At 39.0% G+C, this 27,729-nt stretch overlaps 1 protein-coding gene across 6 annotated transcripts; it reads left to right on the top strand.

The window, feature by feature from the left end:
• Positions 1 to 2,946: 2,946 nt before the first annotated feature.
• Positions 2,947 to 24,942, top strand: tbxa2r (thromboxane A2 receptor). 6 transcript variants are annotated; one of them, XM_073936258.1, is made up of 7 exons: positions 2,947 to 3,089; positions 4,890 to 4,921; positions 6,202 to 6,296; positions 6,371 to 6,550; positions 13,977 to 14,553; positions 16,657 to 16,908; positions 23,721 to 24,942. In XM_073936258.1, exons 5-7 carry the CDS (start codon positions 14,026 to 14,028, stop codon positions 24,054 to 24,056), a joined length of 1,116 nt encoding a protein of 371 aa, XP_073792359.1. In that variant the 5' UTR covers positions 2,947 to 3,089; positions 4,890 to 4,921; positions 6,202 to 6,296; positions 6,371 to 6,550; positions 13,977 to 14,025; the 3' UTR covers positions 24,057 to 24,942.
• Positions 24,943 to 27,729: the final 2,787 nt, after the last annotated feature.

Here is a 27,729-nt window from a genome sequence, read left to right as displayed (position 1 = left end):
CCACGGTGCCGGCGTGGGCATCAGGTGTTGGCATCTGCGCTGCAGGTGCCCGTGCCCAATTAAAGGGGCGGCTTGACAAGCTGCCCAGTGGGCACGGCAGCAGGCCTTTAATTTAATTACACGGAAATGCACTGATTCGGGGTGAAATGAAGCAGAACGTGTCTGTTTGTTAGCCGCAGATGACTGCCACTTGACTGACAGAGCGCTTGGCTTCAGGTGCGCCGACTGATGAGGGTTTTTTGGGCTTATTAGCATGAGTTCACTGCACTGGAGGACCAACCATGGCGTATCACGAATCTGACTGACAATGAACTTTAAAGGTGCTTTAGTTTTTGACTTTTCTAATACATAAAAATACCACAATATGTTTGCAGATGTTTGAGAAGGATGCTAAGTGAACATTCTTGTTTTTTTGAGAAACAATGCTGAAGTCAGATATTCTGCTTTGAACATGTGCATTACGTGCTGGAACGCTGTCTTTGTTTTGGTTCTTTAAAACCCGCCCAATGCCAGTTCAGCCAATTATATTTCAGCACCCTGGGTTGCCTTGATGGAAAACAGCATATTTCATTCATTCTGTTTTGATAAAGTGTGTGTCCGTGACTGAAATGTGACCTCCGGTGGACAGTGGCAGACTCTGAAATGAGACGCAGATTCAGAGTTCCACATTTGGTGGTTATTAATTAGCATGTAATATAAATATTATGAATGTAAACATTAGGTAAGCAGGTTACATTGTAACCTAACAACACGCTACGTGACGAGATATGCAGTGATAAGCTATTTGGGTGTTTGCACCAGACGAAACATGACAGAAATGTAAATAAAGCCATTCAGAAGCACAGAATAGTGCACTCACTGCACTCCAGCCAAATGGTAAGGTTTATAATCTAATGAATACATATTAAACCGCTTCAACATGATTCAATGTAGATGCTGAATCACTGATATGTTGGTGTCATCAATCTGGCAACCTGCGCTTGCGTGTGTTTTGAACCAGGCGTGCAATACCTAGTTCAACCTCTGGGTGTCAAGCTCACTGCGCCTTTTTAAAAAGAGGAATTTATTGGAGGGACTCAAGCCGCACTTCCACTGCTCACAACAAATGACAAGAGACAGAGCGAAAGTCATTCATTTCCAATGGAGAGTAGTCCGAAAGCTGCGTGGAGTTACGATCATGTCTGTATGCAGAAAATTCAGATTGAAATTGAGCTGTGGATACGTTTAAATATTTGAACTCCTGCGTCTAGACCAGGGGTGTCAAACTCATTTTAGCTCAGAGGACACATGGAGGAAAATCTATTCCCAAGTGGGCCGGACGTTTATTTATTTTAAATATATAAATAAGTATATATATATATATATATATATATATATATATATGAAATACATTTGTTATATTTGTTACAATTTGTTCTATATATATATATATATATATATATATATATATATATATATATATATATATATATATATATATATATATATATATATACACAGTTGAAGTCAGAATTATTAGCCCCCTTTGATTTATTTTTTTTTCATCTTTTTTTATATTTTCCAAATGATGTTTAACAGAGCAAGGACATTTTCACAGTATGTCTGATAATATTTTTTCTTCTCGAAAAAGTCTCATTTGTTTAATTTCGGCTAGAATAAAAGCAGTTTTGAATTTTTTATGAACTATTTTAGGGACAAAATTATTAGCCCCTTTAAGCTATATTTTTTCTCGATGGTCTACAGAACAAACCACTGTTATACAATAACTTGCCTAATTCCCCTAACCTGCCTAGTTAACTTAATTAACCTAGTTAAGCCTTAAAATGTCACTTTAAGCTGTTTAGAAGTGTCTTGAAAAATATCTAGTCAAATATTATTTACAGTCATCATGGTAAAGATTAAATAAATCAGTTATAAGAAATGAGTTATTAAAACTTTTATGTTTAGAAATGTGTTGAAAAATCTTCTCTCCATTAAACAGAAATTGGGGAAAAAAATAAACAAACGGTCTAATAATTTAGGGGGGCTAATAATTCTGACGTCAACTATATATATATATATATATATATATATATATATATATATATATATATATATATATATAWTTTTTTTTTTTTTTTTTTTTTTTTTTTTTTCAACATACAAAGATTCAAAGGGAACCACAGGTCAACAGGGAGATAGCAAAATACCAGCTTCTGCTTTAAACTAAATTGATTGAATATTTACTATTAAATATCTACTTCAAAAATATACTGACAAATAAAATATAGTAAAACACCCTAAATCAGTTGAAACGCGTCGATGTGATATAATCATTACATCAAATATTGCTGAAAAAGGCACTTCATGGACACTTTAAGCAACCTAATTGTGGGAATGTTTGTACACTAGCACTGAATCACAGTTTACCATCAGCGTACACCCTTAGCTCCAGATGACTTTCGCTGTAGAGTTTAAAAATAAGTATCTTTGAGGAAAATCAAAGCATGTGACGCAGCTGAAGAATAATACAGGAATAGATCATCATCATCATCATCATAATCTCTTCCCTGGAGACGCAGCTCTGACAGAGTCTTCAGATGAGTTATAAACCTCTTCACTTGGCTTAGAGAGTCCGCGTCTGCGGATAACCCTAGACGTGTCATAAAAAAGCCGGTAGCATGAAGTAGATGGGGTCAGGAGTTCAGCTGTATGTGTTTCGTCTGAAGCGCGTATGGTTTGTGTTCGAGATCCGCTAATCTCGCAGAAGAGCGAGAAACATCTGAGCATTAATCACCGCAGACACAAGTGCAATAATAAACATGTGTCTTTTACGTAAGGGTTTATTTACAGACCCAAACTATGCAGAGAATATGTTTTCCTTGCAAACTGCGCAGGCATGCAGATCGCCAGATGTTAGCATTGATTGTGAACTGCTCCTCAACATCAAATGATGCTCAATAAAGCGAGAGAGAGAGAGAGAGAGAGAGAGATTAAGGAAACTAGCTGCTAATCGCAGCATGCTGCTTTCTTAAGTGTAGATGGAGGATTTTAGCATGCTACGCTAATGGGTACTCAGTTAAGTGGAAACAGATACTTGTTCCTTAAAGGTCTGTAATTGTCAGAGATGCTTCATTTGTCAGTTCAGGCTGTTTTTGTCGTGTCCTAAATGCACATGTGGCTTTTATAGCTTTAGCACACACGCAAGTATGGAATGTAATGCTAATTACACATTCAAGTATCTGATTTAGCGCTTATTTTTTGCAGAAAAACAAACTCTGAGGAAATATTCATTGTTTTTTTTTTAACAAGAGTGATCTTAAAAGGGTTCCCTGCTGAAAAATACAGCTTAAACCTGCCCAGGCTGGTTGGCTGGTTTTAGCTGGTTGACCAGGCTGGTTTTAAAGGGGTTTTGGCCATTTCCAGGCTGGTCTTAGCTGGTCAGGCTGGAAAATGACCAGCAAAATCCAGCTAAAACCAGCTTGACCAGCCTAGTTTAAGCTAGACATAGCTGGTTTTGGCTGGACTCCCTGCCTGGTTAGGCTAGTCAAGCTGGTTTTAGCTGGTCATCTCCCAGCCTGACCAGCTAAGACCAGGCTGGAAAAGCTGGAAACCAATACATCCGGGTTAACAATGTCATTAACCCTTCAGGTTACCAGCATACGCCCTGTGCAGCGAAGGGGCGTGTCCAGAAGCGGTGCGATGTTATAGCAGAGAATCACAGCACATTATGTTAGCTGACCAATCAGAGCCTCTTGAGGGCGGATTGTTGAGTTGTTTTCATGTTAGCTGAGTAGTTGTATATAATCAAAGTAGGATGTATGAAAAAGTAATGTGATTTTTCCACAAATAAGGCATGAGCTCACGTTGCCTTGCACCCCATAAACACAACCAAGCCTTAAAAATACAGTCTGGACCATCCCTTTAAAAGATGGCTCTGCATTGCTTTGTGTATTTTTGTTGTCGTTTTTTGTTTGGTCGATTTGTAAAGATGTTTTATAACGTCCATGATATAATAATGTTTTTAGCTGAAGTGTTGAGTATTAGCATATGTGGTTACCTAATTCCCAGCAAACACATACTGTAGCCTTCCCCTGACGTTCCCATATGGTTTCTGTTTGGTTATTATTCTAGTAACATTCCAACACAATCTCCTGGCAATTCGTAACTTTTTCATTTAGTGGCTAATTCGTATGAATTCGTACAATCTAATTCGTACAATTTAGTACGATTTGCTCATCCCCCAATGACGGTTAGGGGTGGGGTTAGGTGCCACGCCTCCTTTTTAAAATCGTACCATTTCGTACGACTGAACTCGTACGAATTCGTACGAATTAGCCACTAAACTGGCAAAACGTAAAATACTTACGTTTTCTCGTGAGATCAGGCTGAACCTTCCCAGAATCTTCCCTGCAGGTTGTTTTTCTATGGTCATTTTTACTGCCTTGCAAGAACCTTCCCAGGACGTTCTGGGAACGTTATTTGCTTGCTGGGTTATTGAAGTTTCCTATTTAAAAATAATGTTTTGTTGTTGGTTAAATGGTGGAAATTGTAAGTATTAGCAACTCTGGCTTGTTGCTTTTTTTTAATTTGTTGTTTAGCACATTTTACGCTAACATGTTTACGTTATTGTTAGCGGACTGGAATTGGTTTTGTTGCTAAAAGGGCGCATAGTTTACCCCTTTTTAAAGATTTAATATTAATATTATGGTTCTTCTGAGTGTGCCAGTTTAGGTGAAAGCAGTTCAGATTTGTTTATAATTAGGTGTTAAAGAGTGTCATGTTGTGGGCGTGTACACAGCTCGCTGTTTTAGGGGTGTGTTGCTTCACATGAAAATTAGTTTTGACGTCCTGCCCAACATAACAATAAGTTTGCATGTTCTCCCCGTGTTGGCGTGGGTTTCCTCCAGGTGCTCCGGTTCAAAGACATGTGGTGAGTCAGGTACGCTAAATTCTGTGTGTGTGTGTATGTGTGTGTGTGTGTGTGTGTGTGTGTGTGTGTGTGTGTGTGTGTGTGTGTGTGTGTGTGTGTGTGTGAATGAGAGTGTTTCCCAGTGATGGGTTGCAGCTAGAAGGACATCCGCAGTGTAAAACATATGCAGTATAAGTTGGCGGTTCATTCCGCTGTGGCGACCCCAGATCAATAAAAAGGGACTAAGCCGAAAAGAAAATAAATGAATAATAATAATAAACAAATTGGAAAGCAAAGCTTGTATGTTTGAGAAATGTTTGTTGCTAGTTTAGTGTTTGCTAGTGGCTAACTATCCTAAAAATGTCGATTATTGGACCGCTCTTTAAGGACTTTAGCGGTATTTGTATAAACATGAGTACACTTTCAGTCATCATGGCGTCTGCTGCTGTAAAAGCTCTTCTGTCGTTCATTATTAAAATATAACTCTGAAAAGCAGTGTCTGACAGCCAGAAACCGCTCATGAAAAATTCAGGCCGTTTGCGCTGCAGATACAGAGATTAGCGATACCACAAACAGCCCATTCCTCTATTTAAACATGCCCTTATTTATCATGTCGACACAATCTGTGCTGTTCCTGGATCAGTCTGATAGGTTAGACTCTTTTTGCAAATCTTTTAAAAGTCAAAAATGGCTCATATTTAATGGCCTATATATAATTTTCCATGTGATTTATGCATTTTTATGCGTTTTTATAGGTACTATGTATTATTTAACACGTAATCTGCATAATATAGGCCTAACTTTGTTTTTTCTGTAGCCTGCTGCTTTATGTAATGTTCAAAGTTGTTGCAGTCTCATATTATCAAGTTTTAGCGTCAATAAATAGGCAGAAATAATAATATTAAATATGATTTTATTTCGGCGATGCAGTGGCACAGGTAGTGCTGTCGCCTCTCAGCAAGAAGGTTGCTGGGCCACTGGTTGGATCCTCGGCTCAGTTGGCGTTTCTGTGTGGAGTTTGCATGTTCTCCCTGCGTTCGTGTGGGTTTCCTCCGGGTGCTCCGGTTTCCCTCACTGTCCAAAGACATGCGGTACAGGTGAATTGGGTAGGCTAAATGGTCCATAGTGTATGAGTGTGTGTGTGTGTGTGGATGTTTTTCAAGAGATGGGTTGTGGCTGGAAGGGCATCCGCTGCGTAAAAATGTGCTGGATAAGTTGGCGGTTCATTCCGCTGTGGCGACCTCGGATTAATAAAGGGACTAAGCCGACAAGAAAATGAATGAATGAATGATTTTATTTCTTTCCCAAAGATGGGTTGGGGCTGGAAGGGCATCTGCTGTGTAAAGATCATGCTGGATAAGTTGGCGGTTCATTGCGCTGTGGCAACCCCGGATTAATAAAGGCAGTAAGACAAAATGAAAAAGTTTAGGGTATCAAAAATATGTAAATAAATAAATAATAATCTCAAGCCTCTTCCAGGAAAAGCGAAGGGAAAAAAGGAGGATCGGTATCTCCTTGTTGTTATCATCATCATCAGTCTTCAGTGTGTCTGCGAGTGTATGTGTGAGCGCGCGCGCGTGTGTGTGTGGAGGATCTGCTCTCCGGGATCCGCCGATCAGACTGACGGAGCGCGCCGGACTTTTACACTGTTTTTCTCAGGTAAAGTTTAACTCTCAATCCTTCAAAACACTTTGCTTCATTTGTTTCTCGCTGTCGGTTTTAACTTTGCACCGTGTGTATGTCGCGCGATATAGATTTATGTTTTTAAAGTGTGTGTCTGGATGTACGTGGCGCGAGTTTGACGTGTTGTGGGTGTGCTATACCCTACCACATGAACAAATACCAGGCTGTTATAGTAAATACTATAGTGTTTTCACCCATGCTGTGGTCAAATGTATAATAGGTTACTGTATTATTTACAACTCGAATGCTACAACATGATATTGTGAACTGATAATGACTAGTGTGGTATACTTTAGCTTAACTACAGTAAACTGGTGTATTGTAATAAGCTATACCCTATAGTTGTAGAAAACTACAGTATTGTGCAATTTGTTTATATTACTATAGTTGTTGTATTGCCATAGCAACTGTAACCTACAGGTAATAATTCAAGACAAGTGTGTGGTTCAAAACACTATGGTGTTTACTCAATTACTGTGTTTTTTTAAATGGTCCCACTTCACATTGTGTCCTTAACTACTATGTACTTACATCAGAAAATAAATACAATGTACTTACTGTGTTTATAATGTATTTGAGAACACTTGTGGTGCTCTTGAGTTAGGGTAGAGGTTGGGTTATGGACAGGTTTGCTGGTATGGGTAGGTTTAAGGGTGGGTTAGGGTGTAAGGGATGGTCAACAGTATATTTAGAAATGTAATTACAAAAGTTAATTACAGATGTAATTACATACATGCATTTGATCAAGCATAAGTACATAGTAAATACATGTATTTACACATTAAGTACATTGTAACAAACTATTAACTCTTGTGTAAGTACATATTAGTTAAGGCCACTTAATTTAAAGTGGGACCTTTTAAATGCAGGTAAAGCCTATGTAATTCACATCCAGAATAAATTATAATCATTTTAAGGAATGGGTTTTTGGCATGGGCGTTATGGGCTAAATGCTTTCAGAACATCTGTTCTGTCTCCTGGGTCAGTTTTGTCCTGTTTTACAGAAACTGCTAATCTATCCACAACATGTCTGACTGGCTGGTGTAAAAAAACTTTAAAGGCATTTTTCTCAGTTTTATTGTTTGTGTTTGTTACTGCACTTTGTCATTAAGGGCAGTGTAAGTAATATATATAACATATTTATATTTATATTTGAATGCTAAATTAACATTCAGTTGATTAACATAATTAATATAACAAAGTTAATAAAACACGACACATATATATATATATATATATATATATATATATATATATATATATATATATATATATATATATATATATATATTGTTAAAATGTATTTACTATGTATTTACAAGTATAATATATAAATTAGACTATATAATATACTCACCGGCCACTTTATTAGGTACACCTTACTAGTTCTGGGTTGGACCCCTTTTTGCCTTTCAGATCTGCCTTAATCCTTCGTGGCAGAGATTCAACAAGGTACTGGAAATATTCCTCAGAGATTTTGCTCCACATTGACATGATAGCATTGCGCAGTTGCTGCAGATTTTTCGGCTGCACATCCATGATGACAATCTCCCGTTCCACCACATCCCAAAGGTGCTCTATTGGATTGAGATCTGGTGACTGTGGAGGCCATTTGAGTACAGTGAACTCATTGTCATGTTCAAGAAACCAGTCTGAGATGATTTTGTAAAAACGAGACTCATCAGACCAGGCAACGTTTTTTCCAATGTTTATTGTCCAATTTTGGTGAGCCTAGAGATGATTGTGCATGAAAATCCCGGTAGATCAACAGTTTCTGAAATACTCAGCAACAACCATACCACGTTCAAAGTCACTTAAATCGCTTTTCTTCCCCGTTTTGATGCTTGGTTTGATCTGCAGCAGATCATCTTGACCTTGTCTACATGCCTAAATGCATTGAGTTGCTGACATGTGATTGGCTGATTAGAAACGTGCATTAACGAGCAGTTTGGCAGGTGTACCTAATAAAGTGGCCGGTGAGTGTATATAAGGTTTTTGTGGAAAAATTTTAAATGTGATATTTTGATCTTATAATATAGTCTATAGATCTTTAGATATAGATCTAAATAACCAAATAATATGTTTTTGAAAATAAATTTCAATCTTGAATTACATTTTTTTTACCCAAAGATAGAATTTTTCAAACATAAAAACATGTTACATCAGTCATTTTAATCTCTTAATCTTCCTTTACTCATCCTTCATTCATTTCAAATCTCTAGCAGTTTCTTCTGTCAAGCAAACGAGGAGATGTTTTGAAGAATGTTAGCATCCAAAGAGTTAATGGTCACCACTGATTTCCATAATATGCATATTTTTTAAAGCAAAACAGTTACATAGTGTGTGCAGATGATGTCCAATACTATTTTTATATTGTAGTTCTGGTGCAATATAGAAAAACCTGATACCAAAACTCTCATCTGGAGAAGCTTTAATCCATTAATTTAATTACTGTTTACATCCAAATGAGTGTTTCTGTATGAGCTGCAAAAATCGTTGCATGATGTCGAATCTCATATAATGATGTTATTACACAGCAAAACAGCATGTCTCGTAATCATATTTGACCTCATCTTCTTGTTTCAACGTGAATGAATCTCAACCCACTCGCTTTTAGAGCCTCGTGTTCTTGTCCAATTGGATTAGCAGCGCAGCGTCTCTGATAGCCCCGTCTGGATGGTGTTTAGAGCAGGTTTGTGTCTGGTTAACAGACATTAGGCTCCTCTGCTCTCCGAGGTTTAGGTTTGAGTCAGATTGAAAGTAATGGAAGAGGTGACACACTCGGGCTATCGATCTTAGCGGCGGTTTGTCGATGAAGTCGCTCATGTTTAATGGTCAAAGTGGAGCCGCTTGACCTCCTAAGGGAAACATTGGAGATGCTCTGAGATCCTCACAGGACAGGAGGGGGTACTTTGATTTGAGAAATAGTGGGGGCACAAAACGAGGGAATTTAAATTTTAGTTCTTATGTAATTTCCTGAATTGACACCCTGCTGAAATAACAGCATTTGCCTGTGGATGCTTGCAGGTTTTTGATGCACTTTTGCAGTTTTAAGCTAGTTCTTTGCTGATCATGTGCTATTCAGACCTGTAAGAACCAACTTAAACCATATCACAACCGGAAATAAATAGCTTCTAACCAGTCTATGACTACAAGAACCAGCTTAAACCAGCTCATGACCAACAAGAACCAGCTTAACCTAGCTCAAGATTTGTAAAAACCAGTTTAAACCAGCTCATGGCCAGTGAGAACGAGATTAAACCAGTTCATAACCAACAAGAACCAGCTTAACCTAGCTCAAGATCCTTAAGAACCAGTTTAAACCAGCTCATGGCCAGTAGGAACCAGCTTAAACCAGTTCATAACCAACAAGAACCAGTTTAAACCAGCTCATGATCAGTAAGAAGTAGCTTAAACCAGCTCAGGACCAGATTAAACAAGCTCATTAAGAACAAGAACCAGGTTAAACCAGTTCATGGCCTGTAAAAAACAGCTTAAACCATCTCATGACCAACAAGAACCATCTTAAACCATCTCAGGGCCAGAAAGAACCAGCTTAAACCAGCTCAGGACTAGCAAGAGCCAGCTTAAAACATCACGTGACCAGTAATAGTCAGCTTAAACTAGCTCAAGACCAGTAAGAACCAGCTTAAACCAGCTCATGACCAACAAAAAACAGCTTAAATCAACTCTTAACCAGTAAGGATCAGCTTAAACCATCTCATGACCAGAAATAACCCTTGTAATCCAGCTCAAGACCTGTTAGAACCATCTTGAACCGGCTCATGATCAACAAGAATTAGTTTAAACCAGCTCATGGACAGTAAGAACTAGCTTAAACCAGCTCAGGACTAGCAAGAGCCAGCTTAAACCATCACATGACCAGTACTAGTCAGCTTAAACTAGCTCAAGACTAGTAAGAACCAGCTTAAACCAGCTCATGACCAACAAAAAACAGCTTAATTCAACTCATAACCAGTAAGGACCAGCTTAAACCATCTCATGACCAAAAATAACCCTTGTAATCCAGCTCAAGACCTGTAAGAACTATCTTGAACCAGCTCATGATCAACAAGCAAAAGCCAGGTTAAACCAGCACATGGCCAGTAAAAATCAGCTTAAACTAGCTCAAGACCAGTAAGAACCAGCTTAAACCAGCTCATGACTAACAAAAAACTTAAGTCAGCTCATAACTTGTGGGAACCACCTTAAATAATTTCACAATAACCGACAATAACCTTCTTAAACCAGGTCAGTAAGAAATCAGAACAGTAAGAAACAGATCAAACCAGCTCAAGACCAGTAAGAACCAACTTAAACCAGCCAATGACAAACATTAACCAGCTCAAGACCAGTAAGAACCAACTTAAACCAGCCAATAACAAACAATAACCAGCTCAAGACCAGTAAGAACCATCTTAAAATGGCTCATGATCATCAAGAATTAGTTTAAACCAGCTCATAGACAGTAAGAACTAGCTTAAACAAGGTCAGGACCAGATTAAACCAGCTCATGACCAGTAAAAACCAGCTTAAACCATCTCATGGCCTGAAAGAACCAGCTAAAATCAGCCCAGGACTAGCAAGAGCCAGCTTAAACAAGCAAGAGTACAAAATCAGCAAAAATCAGCTTAAATGAGCAGCAATAACCAGCTTAAACCAGCTCATAACTGACAAAAACATCTTAAATCAGCTCATAACCAGTAAAAAACAGCTTAAACCATCTCATGACCAACAATAACCATTTTAAACCAGCTTAAAACCAGTAAGAACCATCTTAAACCAGCTCATAACCAGTAAAAACCAGCTTAAACCATCTCATGACCAACAATAACCATCTTAACTCAGCTCAAGACCTGTAAAACACATCTTAAACCAGCTCAAAACCAGTAAGAAACAGCTTAAACCAACCCATGCGCAACAAGAAACAGGACTAGAGATAGTTTGTTATAAGGACCACTAGACTACAAAAGAGCTAGTTTAAGGGACCAGAAAGAACCAACATATCAGCTTACGATCAGTAGAAACCAGCTTATAATCAGCAAAGAACCAGCTTAAACCAGCCCATGATCAACAAGAACCACTTTAAACCAACAAGAACCAGCTTAAAGCAGTTCATAACCAGCAAAATACCAGCAAGAACTATCATCTAACCCTACCTTACATGGATTTTTTTCTGGGCATTTTTAGGGACTAGGCTATTCGGAATCCAGAATGTAATTAAAATGGCTCTAATTACTGCCAAACATACGTTTTGGCTACCAAACTAAGAAAATCATGTCTTCCTATATTGTATAACAGGGAAGAATCATCAAACACAAACTAATCGTGTTTCTAATTGATTATAAATATAAAAAAATTATGTGAAATCTTCCATTAGCAGATGCTATGTCTGATGATTGTTTGTTGTTGCTGCTGTGATCTCTCAGATTTGAAATGGACATTCGCAGACCTACATCTGTTGACGTCAGTAACAGTTTTGTCCGAACTCCCGCAGACACGTTTTGTCCATCAGAGTTGATGTTTTAGTTTCAGGCCGTCTGTTTGGAATCATTCGTCCTGTACTATTGCACAAGCCATTAGGAAAACATGACTAGTTCATTCGGTTTAGCAAAACAAAATGACTCACCCAAACAAGAGCCACAAGCACAATCATCCACCATTGTGTTTTCTCCCCAGGATGAATTGTCGCTCTTCGTCAACAAAAGTTAGATCTTGTTTTTTTTCAATTGCAACATATGTGCATAAACGTCAGTGAAACACATTTACCAAATTAGTTTCTTGACACGCGTTAAAGTGTTGTGATTTTAGTCATAGTTGAGAATGTGTTTGTATATCTAGATTAACCAGTGAACCGATTTCATCTTGAAACATTGCAAATATTTAAATAATTATGCAAAGTATCCAAACAAACAATTGTCAGAATAGTTTCTTTATAATTATGTCCAATAGTTGTAATGCATGAACAGTTAACTGCTTGAAAAAAAAAATCATACTTATTGTTCAGATGTTACGCTACTTTCCCTGGAATTAATACGTTCACTGTCTTGAACACATTGGATGGACACGTCTTTTTATTTCCATTTTTTTTTTTTGCAGTATATTATTTTTCAGGTAAAATCGCTGCTTTGGATTGAAACAGCTATCCTAGAAGTTCAATTCTGTACAAATTATTAGTTGACCTGTTTTAATGCGCATTTTGAATTAGCGCATCAGTAACGAGTGATGAAAGCCTAGAGCGCTGTCTGCTGTTAAAAACTAGCCTAGAGTGCCATCTGCTGTTAAAAACTAACCTAGAGCACTGTCTGCTGTTTAAAACTAGCCTAGAGCGCCATCTGCTGTTTAAAACTAACATAGAGCACCATCTGCTGTTAAAAACTCGTCTAGAGCACCATCTGCTGTTTAAAACTAGCCTAGAGCGCCATCTGCTGTTAAAAACTATCCTAGAGCGCCATCTGCTGTTTAAAACTAGCCTAGAGCACCATCTGCTGTTAAAAACTATCCTAGAGCACCATCTGCTGTTAAAAACTAGCCTAGAGTGCCATCTGCTGTTTAAAACTAGCCTAGAGCGCCATCTGCTGTTTAAAACTAGCCTAGAGCACCATCTGCTGTTAAAAACTAGCCTAGAGCACCGTCTGCTGTTTAAAACTAGCCTAGAGCGCCATCTGCTGTTAAAAAATAGTCTAGAGCGCCATCCGCTGTTTTAAACTAGCCTAGAGTGCAATCTGCTGTTATAAACTAGCCTAGAGCAGCGTCTGCTGTTGAAAACTAGTCTAGAGCGCCATATGCTGATTTAAAACTAGTCTAGAGCGCCATTTGCTGTTAAAAAATAGTCTAGAGTGCCATCTGCTGTTAAAAACGAGTCTAGAGCGCCATCCGCTGTTTTAAACTAGCCTAGAGTGCCATCTGCTGTTATAAACTAGTCTAGAGCACCATCTGCTGTTAAAAACTAGCCTAGAGCAGCGTCTGCTGTTGAAAACTAGTCTAGAGCGCCATATGCCGATTTAAAACTAGTCTAGAGCGCCATTTGCTGTTAAAAACTGGTCTAGAGTGCCATCTGCTGTTAAAACTAGCACAGAGCACCATCTGCTGTTAAAAACTAGCCTAGAGTGCCATCTGCTGTTAAAAACTAGTCTGGAGCACCATTTGCTGTTAAAAACTGGTCTAGAGTGCCCTCTGCTGTTAAAAACTAGTCTAGAGCGCCATCTGCTGTTAAAAACTAGCCTAGAGCATCATCAGCTGTTAGAAATTAGTCTAGAGCACTGTCTGCCAATTAAAAACTAGCCTAAACAGAGTAATTGACTATGTACATGACCAACTGCAAACCTTCAGCAAAAAATAAAATAACTCCCCTATAAACACCCACAACTACATAAATCCCCATTTGTGTTTGTCTCCCCAGGATGAACAAAAGCTGAATTCCCCGCTGGTATTCTCTACCAACAAAAGCGATGGCGTCCACCAACGTGACTCCTCTGTGCTTCTCCACCAACACTCCTCCATTCAAGCACAACCACACCATCGCCTCCGCCTACTTCTCCGCGGTCTTCAGTGGACTCGGCCTGAGCTCCAACCTCTTTGCTCTGCTGGTTTTAGCCAAGACCTTCCATCACACCAAGAGCCGCTCGCGATCCTCCTTCCTGCTGTTCCTCGGTGGGCTGGTCTTCACGGACTTCATGGGTTTACTGGTGACCGGCTCTATCGTGGTGTCTTACCATATCACGCACTTCAACTGGCGTCAACTGGACCCTCAGTGCCACTTCTGCAACTTCATGGGCATGTCAATGGTCTTCTATGGACTCTGCCCGTTGCTTCTTGGCGCAGCCATGGCTGTGGAAAGATTTGTAGGCATTAATCGACCCTTCGCTCGATCCTCCATGTCCAACACTAGAGTTTGCTGGACGGTAGCGCTGGTTTGGGTGACCGCGGGCTCCATTAGCCTACTCCCGTTGGTGGGATTGGGCCACTATCACCTGCAGGTAGGGGTGTGCGATATCATTATTTTTGATTGTGGATGATTAACTCTTTCTCCACCACTGACAATTTGTTACAGCGATCATTGTTTTAGGTATATTATGGTGAAAAGATCTAGCACAGGGGTCTCCAATCCTGTTCCTGGAGATCTCCCTTCCTGCCGAATTCAGCTCCAAGCTTAATCAAACACAACTAAACGAACTAAGCAGGGTCTGAAGGAGAACTTGGTATTACAGACAAGTGTGTTTGATCAAGGTTGCAGCTGAACTCCTCAACAAGGTACAGAAGATCTCAGAAACAGAATTGGCCACCCCTTCTCTAGTGCATGTCCTGAGGGAGGCACGGGACCTCTGGGCCTTGATGAGATAACTCATCCATCAAGAGGCAACTCTTCCCTATCATTGATGAATTATGGCAATCCGTGTTTTAGGTATATTATGGTAAAAAGCTCTAGCACATATCCTGAGGGAGGTACAGGACCTCTTGGTCTTGAAATTGTGGATAATTTGCCCTATCCCCGCCATCAACGAGATAACTTGCCAATTAAAAGAGAATGCTTCCCGACCATCGACGAGTTTTTATAGCAATCTGTGCTTAGGTATATTACGTTAAGAACCTCTAGCACTTGTCCTGAGGGAGGTACAGGACTTCTGGGCCATCTGCTGTTAAAAACTAGTCTAGAGCACCATCTGCTGTTAGTCTAGAGTCTAGAGCACCATCTGCTGTTAAAAACTAGCCTAGAGTCTAGACCACCATCTGCTGTTAAAAACTAGCCTAGAGCGCCATCTGCTGTTAAAAACTAGCCTAGAGTCTAGACCACCATCTGCTGTTAAAAACTAGCCTAGAGCGCCATCTGCTGTTAAAAACTAGCCTAGAGCGCCATCTGCTGTTAAAAACTAGCCTAGAGCACCATCTGCTGTTAAAAACTAGTCTAGAGAACCATCTGCTGTTAAAAACTAGCCTAGAGCGCCATCTGCTGTTAAAAACTAGTCTAGAGCGCCATCTGCTGTTAAAAACTAGCCTAGAGTCTAGAGCGCCATCTGCTGTTAAAAACTAGCCTAGAGCGCCATCTGCTGTTAAAAACTAGCCTAGAGCGCCATCTGCTGTTAAAAACTAGTCTAGAGCGCCATCGGCTGTTAAAAACTAGCCTAGAGTGTTATCTGCCGTTAAAAACTAGCCTAGAGTCTAGAGTGCCATCTGCTGTTAAAAACTAGCCTAGAGTCTAGAGCGCCATCTGCTGTTAAAAACTAGCCTAGAGTGCCATCTGCTGTTAAAAACTAGCCTAGAGTGCCATCTGTTGTTAAAAACTAGCCTAGAGCGCCATCTGCTGTTAAAAACTATTCTAGAGCACCATCTGCCGTTAAAAACTAGCCTAGAGTCTAGAGCGCCATCTGCTGTTAAAAACTAGCCTAGAGCGCCATCTGCCGTTAAAAACTAGCCTAGAGTCTAGAGCGCCATCTGCTGTTAAAAACTAGCCTAGAGCGCCATCTGCTGTTAAAAACTAGTCTAGAGCGCCATCTGCTGCTAAAAACTAGCCTAGAGCGCCATCTGCTATTAAAAACTAGTCTAGAGCGACATCTGCTGTTAAAAACTAGCCTAGAGCGCCATCTGCTGTTAAAAACTAGTCTAGAGCGCCATCTGCTGTTAAAAACTAGCCTAGAGCGCCATCTGCGGTTAAAAACTAGCCTAGAGCGCCATCTGCTATTAAAAACTAGTCTAGAGCGACATCTGCTGTTAAAAACTAGCCTAGAGCACTGTCTGCTGTTAAAAACTAGCCTAGAGCGCCATCTGCGGTTAAAAACTAGCCTAGAGCGCCATCTGCTATTAAAAACTAGTCTAGAGCGACATCTGCTGTTAAAAACTAGCCTAGAGCGCCATCTGCTGTTAAAAACTAGCCTAAGCATAAAAATTCACTGTAATTCGTTGAATCAGTCTCGATGTACATAACCACCAGGGATGTGCATTGCTTTTTTAACAATTCAACAGACACTTTCTAATAACTCAACCTATTCGTTGATATTTTGAATTACTCCTTAAGTGACTCATTTGACTCCTGGAAAAAATCGTGATGTGATATTTTTGCCGTATCGCCCACCCTTACCTCCCAGGTTCCCGGTTCCTGGTGCTTCCTCAACATCAGCTCTGCTCCTCTGGATATGACGTTCGGTCTGATCTTCTCGCTGGTGGGTTTGGCGTCTCTGGCCGTGTCGTTCCTGCTGAACACTGTGAGCGTGGTCACATTATTACGGGTGTGTTGTGGAGCCGACAGCACTCAGAGGAGGCGCGACTACGAGGTGGAGATGATGGTGCAGCTCATCTTGATCATGGTGATCGCCTCCATCTGCTGGTGCCCTCTGCTGGTGAGTGGTGGAAAACTGAACACAATCAACATCTAATGCAGTGTTTCTCCACCACGTTCCTGGAGGACCACCCGCACTGCTTCTTTTGGATGTCTTCTATGTGTGTCACACTTATTACAGGTCTTTCAGCCTCTGCTAATGAGCTGATGATCTGAATCAGGTGTGTTTGATTAAGGAGACATGGGCTGCGTCCGAAACCGCCTACTACTCAGTAGGTACTCCATTTAAATTTAAACGTACTGCTCGGCCGTTAGAAAAGTGCGTTCTATACAGTATGAATGTGAAAAGTATAAATGAAATTCGGACGTACTACATCCGCCATTTTGAAATAGTCACGTGACGTACCTGCGTCATTTGCCTCGCTTAACTCCCATTCATGAATTCGCTCACGGGACATTATGGGATAGCGCAGCGTGCATGCGATGCGCACTCCAGAATCTCACCGGAAGTAGTAAGTCATCCGGGTACTTCTCGCATAGTTTTTTGAATTCTATGAATTCGGACATACTACTCGGCTCGCATACTGATTTTAGCGTACTGTATAGTATGGAAGTATGCGGTTTCGGACGCAGCCATGGAAAATGTGCAGAGCTGGTGCTCCTCCAGGAACGAGGTTCCTGCATTCATATAAAAAAAATGTTTTCGATATCTGGGATGCTGTGAAAAAGTGAAAACTGTCTTTGAAATTTAGCAGTGAGATTTAAAAAACTCTTGAACTTCTTGAAAATGTTTAAAAATGCAAAAAAAAAAGAAAGAAAAAAGAAAAAAAAGAAAACTGTTATAAAATATACTACTAAAATGTGAAACTTTTTTTTTTTAAATCTATTGTGCTTTTAAAACAAAAAAGCTGTACTTGAAATCTAATATGCGTTTAAAGTATGAAAAATGTCGTTTTTGTCTATTAGTGACCTTTTAAAAAAATTTGAATGAAAATATGGTATGCTCTTAAAGTGCAAAAATTGTTTCTTGAAGTCTATGGGCCCTATCATACACCCGGCGCAATGTGGCGCAAGGTGCGGCGCAATTCGTCTTTTGCTAGTTTCAGCTTGGCGCAAGAGTCGTTTTGATGCGTTGCGCTATGCTGTTTAAATAGCAAATGCATTAGCGCTCATATGTGCACCCATAGGCGTTCTGGTCTAAAAAGGAAGGCGTTCTGAGGCGCACTGCTGGCGCATTGCTATTTTGAGAGCGAAAGTGAAAGTAGATCGATTATCTCTCATTCTCACGCAGTAGATGCTCTGTATAACAGTTTTCTGTTAAAAAAAACTGTTAACTGTTTGCTAGTGAAATGCTCAGTTTTTCCAATTAGACTTACTTTACGTCCTGTAAATAGCGAATGCGCTAATGGCGCGACGCAGCTGGCTCTTAAAGGGAATGGGAGATGAGACTCTAATTGGTTTATTCTCAAAACACACCTATAACTCATTAAGAAAATAAACTCAACCCTTTTAGACCATTCGTTAAAAATGCGTTCTGACACGCCCTGAAAGCGTTTGCGCCCTGCGTTTTGCGCTCTGCACATGGACCGTCAAAATAGAGCCCTATGAGTGAGCTTTTAAAATAATGACAATTGTTTTGAAATTTAGCATCCTCTTATTATGCGAAACATGTCATGAAATCTAGTAGTGTGTTTTTAGAAAAACCAAAACTTCTTGAAAAGTCTCAAAATGTGAAAAACGAAACTGTTCTTAAAATCTAGTACGCTCTTAAAATGTGAACAATTTTCTTATATTCTAGTGTGCTAGAAAGCTGTTAAACTACAGGAAAACAAATTTTAATCTAGTAGTAGGCTGTTCTTAAAATCGTGTATACTCTTAAAATACTAAAATTGTTTCTTGGTGAGTTTTTAAAAAAATGAAAACTATTCTTATAATTTAGTACGCTCTTAAAATGTGAAACATGTTTTTTGAAATCCAGTACTGCGCTTTTAAAAGACGAAAACTGTTCTTGAAATCTAGTACACTTAAAAATGTAAAGATGTTTTCGAAGTCTAGTACTGTGCTTTTAGAAAAGCAAAACTTGAAGTTTATTACGCTCCTAAAATACAAAATCTTTTTCCTGAAATCTAAAAAAAAAAAAAAACTTCTTGAAATGTAGAAAGCTCTTAAAATAAATAAATAAAGATGTTTTTGTTTTTGAAGTCTAGTAGTGACCTTTTAGAGAAGTAAAAGCTGTTCCTGAAATCTAAAAAAACTTTTAAAATACAAAAACTGTTTCCTGAAATCTAAAAAGCTTTTAAAAGGCAAAAACTGTTCTTGAAATCTAAAAAGCTTTTAAAATACGAAAATGCTTTTTAAAAATCTAGTAGGAAGCTTTTTAAAAATTAAAACTGTTCTTGAAATCTTGTATACTCCTAAAATGTGAAAATTGTTTCTTAACACCAAGTTGTGAGTTTATTAAAAAAAAATAATAAAAACTGTTCTTAAAATCTGGTATACTCTTAAAATGTGAAACATTTTTTTTTAAATCTAGTCTTGTGCTTTTAAAAGAGGAAAACTGTTCTTGAAATCTAAAAAGCTTTTAAAATGCAAAATAAATGCATGAAATGTATTAATGTGCTTTTAGGAAAGCGAAAACTGTTCTTGAAGTTTATTACGCTCCTAAAATACAAAATCTTTTTCCTGAAATCAAAAAAAAAAACAAACTGTTCTTGAAATGTAGAAAGCTCTTAAAATAAATAAATAAAGATGTTTTTGTTTTTGAAGTCTAGTAGTGACCTTTTAGAGAAGCGAAAACTGTTCTTGAAATCTAAAAAGCTTTTAAAATACGAAAATCCTTTTTAAAAATCTAGTAGGAAGCTTTTTAAAAATTAAAATTGTTCTTGAAATCTTGTATACTCTTAAAATGTGAAACATGTTTTTTTAAATCTAGTCTTGTGCTTTTAAAAGAGGAAAACTGTTCTTGAAATCTAAGAAGCTTTTAAAATGCAAAATAAATGTATGAAGTTTATTAATGTGCTTTTAGGAAAGCAAAAACTGTTCTTGAAGTTTATTACGCTCCTAAAATACGAATTTTTTTTTTCCTGAAATCTAAAAAAAAAAAAAAACTGTTCTTGAAATGTAGAAAGCTCTTAAAATAAAAAAAGATGTTTTTGTTTTTAAAGTCTAGTAGTGATCTTTTAGAGAAGCGAAAACTGTTTCCTAAAATCTAAAAAGCTTTTAAAATACGAAAATGCTTTTTAAAAATCTAGTAGGAAGCTTTTTAAAAATTAAAACTGTTCTTGAAATCTTGTATACTCCTAAAATGCGAAAATTGTTTCTTAACACAAAGTTGTGAGTTTTTTAAAAAAATTATAAAAACTGTTCTTGAAATCTGGTACGCTCTTAAAATGTGAAACATGTTTTTTTAAATCTAGTCTTGTGCTTTTAAAAGAGGAAAACTGTTCTTGAAATCTAAAAAGCTTTTAAAATGCAAAATAAATGTATGAAATTTATTAGTGTGCTTTTAGGAAAGCGAAAACTGTTCCTGAAATGTAGAAAGCTCTTAAAATGGGAAAGATGTTTTTGTTTAGTTGTGAGCTTTTAGAAAAACCAAAGCTGCTCTTGAAATCTAAAAAGCTTTTAAAATACAAAAAGGTTTTTTGAAATCTAGAAGAAAGCTTTTTAAACATTAAATACAGTTTTTTAAACTCCAGTACACTCTTAAAATGCAGGAAAAAAAAGTTTAAATCTGATGGGCTTCTAATATATGCAGCTTACTGTGTAGGAACGTTCTTAAGTGCACTAAAACGGCAGAAAGTCATCTTGTACGTTGCTTCAGTGTACTCGACGTGATGTTCTGTAAATCCAGAATCATTTCAGGTCCAGATGTCGCAGCATCTGCTCTGAACTCTCATATTGAAGGGCACTCCTGTAATGGCCTCAATTGTCCGTGACGCTGTTTTTGAGCATTCGTTTATCTGTGAACGCTGCGAGACACAGGTGCCGTTTCACTCCTCAGAAAGCACACTAACAGCTTTTCCACTCAGGAAACTGTCTGCTTTTCTCAACTTGAGGAGTTTCATGTGAGAAATACTGATAAGACTGAGGGCAAAAACCATTTCCTGTTTAAAGGGAAGAACAGGAAGTGCTCGGCAAACACGCACACGACGTACTGTATTTATAACAAAACTGAAACTTAAAGTTAGCCAATTGTGTGCTGGATTAAATGTTTCTTCAAATAAAGCCACTTTGTTAAAGGTTGTAAACCATTGTGTCACATTTAAAGCATTTTTCTTCTTTAAATACCGATTATGCACAGATTTTCATGTACAAATGCTTTTTTATATTCTGTTTAGATCGATATTAACTACATAAATAGATTCACTGGTCGCACATTACAATAAAGCTTCATTAGTCAGTGTATTTTATAATGTGAACTAAGAATATATATCGGTATGTAGACACACTCACCGGCCACTTTATTAGGTACACCTGTCCAACCGCTCAATTTTTTAATCACATGACAGCAACTCAATGCATTTAGGCATGTAGACATGGTCTAGATGATTTGCTGAAGTTTAAACCGAGCATCAGAATGGGGAAGAAAGGGGATTTAAGTCACTTTGAATGTGGCATGGTTGTTGGTGCCAGACTGGCTGGTCTGAGTATTTCAGAAACTGCTGATCTACTGGAATTTTCACGCATAAACATCTCTAGGGTTTACAGAGAATGGTCAGGCAAAGAGGAAATATCCAGTGAGCGGCAGTTCTGTGGGCACAAATGCCCTGTCAGAGGAGAATGGCCAGACTGGTTCCAGCTGATAGAAAGGCAACAGTAACTCAAATAAGCACTCGTTACAACCGAGGTCTGCAGAAGAGCATCTCTGAACACACAACAACATCCAACCTTGAGGCAGATGGGCTACAGCAGCAGAAGAACACACCGGCTGCCGCTCCTGTCAGCTAAGAACAGGAAACTGAGGCTACAATTCACACAGGCTCACCAAAACTGGACAATAGAAGATTGGAGAAACGCTGCCTGCTCTGATGAGTCTTGGTTTATGCTGCCACTTTTGGATGGTCGGGTCAGAATTTGGCGTCAACAGCATGAAAGCATGGATCATCCTGCCTTGTATCAATGGTTCAGGCTGGTGGTGGTGGTGTAATGGTGTGGGGGAGATTTACTTGACTCACTTTGGGCTCATTAGTACTAATTGAGCATCGTGTCAACGCCACAGCCTACCTGAGTATTGCTGCTGACCATGTCCATCCCTTTATGACCACAGTGTATTCATCTTCTGATGGCTACTTTTCCAGCAGGATAACGCACTGTCATAGAGCTCAATCATCTCAGACTGGTTTCTTGAACATGACAATGAGTTCACTGAACTCAAATGGCCTCCTCAGTCACCAGATCTCAATCCAATAGAGCACCTTTGGGATGTGGTGGAACGGGAGATTGGCATCATGGATGTGCAGCCGACAAGTCTGCTGCAACTGCTAATCATGTCAATATAGACCAACATCTCTGAGGAATATTTCCAGTAGCTTGTTGAATCTATTCCACGAAGGAATTAAGGCAGTTCTAAAGGCAAATGGGGGTCAAACCCGGTACTAGTAAGTAAGTAAGTAAAGTTTATTTATAAAGCACATTTTCTTCAGTTTGGCACTGACCAAAGTGCTGAACAAAACCATAGCACACACTCTAAAAGAGTAAAAGATAACAATAAAAGTAATAATAGGAATAAAAGTATTACAGCAACAACCACAATAAAGATTAAAAGCCTGGGAATGCAATAGAATAAAAATGTGTCTTAAGTCTGGACTTAAAAATAGAGAGAGAAGAAGCACTTGTAATATCCGGTGGTAGCTGGTTCCACAAACGAGGAGCAGCGACTGCAAAGGCTCTATCATATATATATATATATAATGTAAAATATTAGGTAAATTAAAGACACAAATGATGACCATTAAATGTTTAATATAAACTTCTGCCTTTATAAAAATGTCTCTAAATAAATATAAATAAACCTTTTAAATATTTAAAATATTGTTTTACATTTAATTAAGCAAAGCCATGCTATTTAATACCTGTATCCCATATTTTCTTTGTAGCAATAAATATTCAATCTGTAATATCTTGGCAGAAACTTTCAGTCAACAGTGTGTGCAGTGTGCACTGTAAGAGTGTGTGTGTGTGTGCGGTTTTTGAAATGTGCATTTGGTCGAGTAAATGCTCTTCAAAGGTCAATAATTAAGAAATGCCTAGCTCACTATACCACTATGGTTGTGTTTGCTGTATTATACTGAAAGTGTTGCTACTTTGGACAAATTCCCACAAAGCCTCAACAACAACAACAAAAAATCAGCCGATTTCATGCTAAAAGAAGCTTTCTGCTGTCTTAATGTGGACACAGTGCATTTTATTTCCAACATCTCTTATTATTTGTGTACTTCTGTATTTCACTATAACAACTTTAATATTCATCATAATATAAAATAAAACCCAAAATAAACAAATAAAAGTGTTGTTTATAAATGTTTTATTGCATTTCACTTGTGTGCGTTTCTTGAGATTTACCTGATGTTTAGTAAACATTCCTGTCTTTGGGGTGAATATATTTAGCCTCATCCTGATGAAAGCTTTTATTACGTTCCTGGAAACTGTGTCTGTCCAACATCCCCAGACGAAACACTCTGGAGATTCTCATTGGAGAAAGCCATTAGTTTTCATAAACATGTCGAGATGATGAAGGCTGTGGTGGGGGGGTGGGGGGGAGCAGTGTTTACGTCATCGTGTTTATTTAATGGAGTGGAGTTCAAGTGTTGGGCTCGTGTTCGGTGTTTGTTCTTGCATTTCTCTCACACATGCTCATTGTTTTTCCTCTAACAGGTGTTTATAGCGCAGACCGTGCTGTCAGGAAGCGAGCTCGACGTTCGATACCTGCTGCTCTGGCTGCGGTTTGCGACAGGAAATCAAGTCCTGGATCCCTGGGTTTACATCCTGTTCCGACGTGCCATACTGAAGCGAGTCGCTCCCAAAATGGATTGGTCCCGCGGATCCATCGTCAGCCTTTACCCAACGCTCTCTACGTCATTTCGCAAACTAACTCGAGCCTCTCTTGGGGGAACGCTTGACCGTCTGGATCACATTCGGCCAAATCCATGCATTGCCAGACAAGAGGATACACCTTTACCTGTGCTGGACACCTCTGCAACTTCCGTTTAGCAAATATTGACTCTACGGAGCCTATTGCATATTTGGTGGAATGCATGAGTCGTGTTTTTTTACTAGTCTCATCCCAGCGCTGGTATCGTTTTCCATCATGCACCATGTTGTTTAAATGGCAAATGCATTTGCACTCATTGGTGCGCCCATATAGACATGCTGGTCTGAAATGGAGGCGCATTGTTGATGCATTGCTATTTGTGCCATTGATCAACTGAAAGCTTGTCTAGTCAGTTAGTCAGTGGCAGTTTTTGTTTTGTTGTTGTTGTTGTTATTTAAAGCATACCTCTTCAACCCTCCCGTTATTCCGGGGATTCTCCCGTACTTTACAGTTCAATCATCCTGTAAAGGTATTTTCCCGTATTTCTCCTGTCCTTTTTCTGAAGGGTGGCAATAAACATTTAAGAGACGATCCTCCCTATACGCAACCCATACCACCGAACCACCAGGGGTCGCCCCTTGCTCTCGAATGTGAGTCTGTGGTGTGTTTTCGCTTTGTTTAGGCATGATAACACTTTGAAATAAATGTAAAAATGGCGGGATTCCCTTTCCTGTTTATTACAGGTGCCGTCAACCTCTAATCCAATCCTCTAATCTGTCATATAGCAGTGCGTGACTGTCAGCTGATGCGCTCCATAGTGATAAATAGCCGCTGTTTCCCAGATTCTGTACACGCGATTTGAAGCGGAGCGAAAGTCTGGGTTTTGGAGGTGTGTTCAAACAGGCATACACACATAATTAACAATAATAATATCTGAAGATGATCTTGGTGGGTTTTTTTTCCAAACACTACTAATTTCATCCTAAATGAGCATAAAACGTTGGAAAAAAAAAGTGATACCTCTGTTATTTAATGTAATCAAACTAAATAAATAAATACATAATTCATTGCTCTTTAATCAGAATGTGTAAGTTATAGTGAAAAAATGGCTGATGAGATAAGATAGCTTGATTCTATTTCATTATAATAGCTATCACTTTAAATAAGCTAAACTGTTTGCTTGTTTATTTGCTGCTAATTTATACTATTTATGAGGGGGGGGGGATCCCTTATTATGGTGGGCATATCCTTTATTTTCACACTCAATGTTGGCAGGTATGATTTAAAGAGTGCAATAGTGATACGCCAGTCCGAAACGCGCATACATTTTGCTTATTACACACACAGGGATGCGCACAGCACGTCGAACATCTTTAAATATGAAAATGAAAGGATTCAAATGTAAAAGATTGTTATTGTCTACATAAATATGAAAACCGCTACCTCCTTCCATGCTGCCTCCACCTCAGAGAGCTTTGGTCAATTTGGCTGGTTCTGTAGATGTCGATTCTGTGCATGAGCAGATCCGTTTACTCAATAGTTCAACGTTCACTTTTTCCACTTACAAAATCAGAGAGAGATGAATAGTTAAAATAGCAAGTAGATTCGTACTTGCCCTTCGTAAGTGCACCTGCGTCATGTCAAAATAGAGCGCTACTTATAACATTTAAAGATTTATGCAAAGGTCTGATTAGGGTCAATTTATCAAGCTGGCCAATGGGACACTGGAACTTTAAGGACGCTGTTCAAAAAACAAAAACTTGCAGGCTGGGCTCTTTTGGAAAAACTGTATACCCAACAAAAGCCAGACAAGATGATGCATATCAACAAATCCTGACTCTACTTCTGTAACAATTACAAGTCTCATGGTAAGGTCTGATTGGGGGTCAGATTATCAAGCTGGCCATTGGGACAGTGTTCATGGAAAATGTGCAGACTAGGCACTTTAGGGAAAAATGGAGTGTTCAACCAAAGCCAAACAAGCAGATGCAAATTTACCTGTGCTTCATTTAACAAATGAAAACAATGGAAATGTTCCTGAAAATGTCGGATTTGGGCCAAATGACCAATCTGACCTACGAGACACTGAGGTCGTGACCAATGTACACTGATAGTGAAACAATTAAACTCACAGAATGAAAACTGTGACATTCAACCAAAGCAAGACAAGTAGATGCATATTGAACAAATACTGACTCTACTTCTGTAAAAGTCTCATCGAAAAGTCTTGTTTTGGGCCAAATGGGCACCCCAATGTGACATTGGGACCAAAACCAAAGAAGCGGTTAAGGGAAACAAACATAGAAACTTGCAGACTGAGCTCTTTTAAGAGTTTTTACTCACTTCCAAGAAATACATACTTAAAACAACTGTTAGGATAATGTCCAAACAAAGCCATATAAACTCACCTGTGCAGAACACCTTGTATCTTGATTCGCTTTCGATACCAATAAAAGGTCTCATGCAAATGTCTGATTTGGGCCAAGATGATGAATTGGACACAAACAGTGCTGGTATAAATCTCATCTTAGGTAAACTGTGCGGTTTTAACTCAACTTCCAGATCTACAGTAGTCAACATTTGATGTGGATCAAAACGTTCTTTAAGTGTCCTAAGACTAGAATGGGTCTTGTTCAACAGTGTGACTTTGGTGAAAGGTTGTGATCCTTTTCAAATGTTGACTACTGTATACCTTTGGGAACTTTCTTTCTCTGACAGCCAAGAACTTTGTTGAACAGGCTGAAGACGTTTACTATATAATTAAGATTCAGACTTACATGTGCTTGAAAAGAGACAAACAAAGCTAGACAAACAGATACACCCTATCATTGCAGAACAACTGTATCTTTTTCCAATTCGCAGTCAAGGAAATGTAATGATTAAATGTCCCATAGGGTCGGATTTGCCACCAAATGTTGGTCATGTGTCATCCTTATTGTTGATGACTCTTAGGCAAAAGTTAACAGCCGAGAAATTCTTGTTGGACACATTCAAGAAGCTCACGTTTGAGTTGTAGACATGCCAACTCATGTGCACTTGAAAAGAGACACTGTTCAAGAACATGTACTGAAACTTCCAAACTGAACACTTTTCAGTTTTGGCTGGCCTCCCAAGTTTACTCTTTTTTTAGTCTTGTCAAGCAAACTCGCGTGTTTAAATGTCAGCTATTTGAATAATGTCCGACCAAAGCTTGACAAACAGATACACCCTATCCCTGCTGAACAACTGCATCTTGTTCCAATTGGCAGTCAAGGAAATGCATGTAACTTCAACTTCTGTAATAATAATAATAAAGGTAATAATTCCTTACATTTATACAGCGCTTTTCTGGACACATTTTTGGGGGGGAATCTCCTCATCCACCTGGATGACGTGACGTCAGCCATATTGTGCCAGACTGCACACCACACACCAGCTGATTGGTGAAGAGAGGAGTGAGGAAGCCAGTAATGATATGGGGATGGTTAGGAAGCCATGATGGACAGAGGCCAGTGGGCAAATTTAGGCAGAATGCCCTACTTTTTTTTGAAGGACAACCTGGGATTTTAAATGACCACAGAGAGTCAGGACCTCGGTTTCACAGGTCCATCAGAAAGACGGCACTCACTGAGCAGTATAGAGTCCCCTTCTCTATACTGGGGCATTAGGGCCCACACAGACCGCAGGTTGAGCGCCTCCTGCTGGCCTCACTTACACCACTTCCGGCAGCAACCTAGCTTTCCCATGTGGTCTCCCATCAAGGTACTGACCGGGCACAGCCCTGCTTAGCTTCAGTGGGAGTTCCATGTGAGAGTTGTAATGATTCAGTGTCAGGGCCATCCATAGAGGCGACCTAGGCGGCCGCCTAGGGTG

The sequence above is a fragment of the Danio rerio genome, chromosome 22 (genome assembly GCF_049306965.1).
Source record: "Danio rerio strain Tuebingen ecotype United States chromosome 22, GRCz12tu, whole genome shotgun sequence".
Lineage (NCBI taxonomy): Eukaryota > Metazoa > Chordata > Actinopteri > Cypriniformes > Danionidae > Danio > Danio rerio.
Note: the sequence above shows the minus strand (reverse complement) of the source record. Positions and strands in the feature narration are given on the sequence as shown.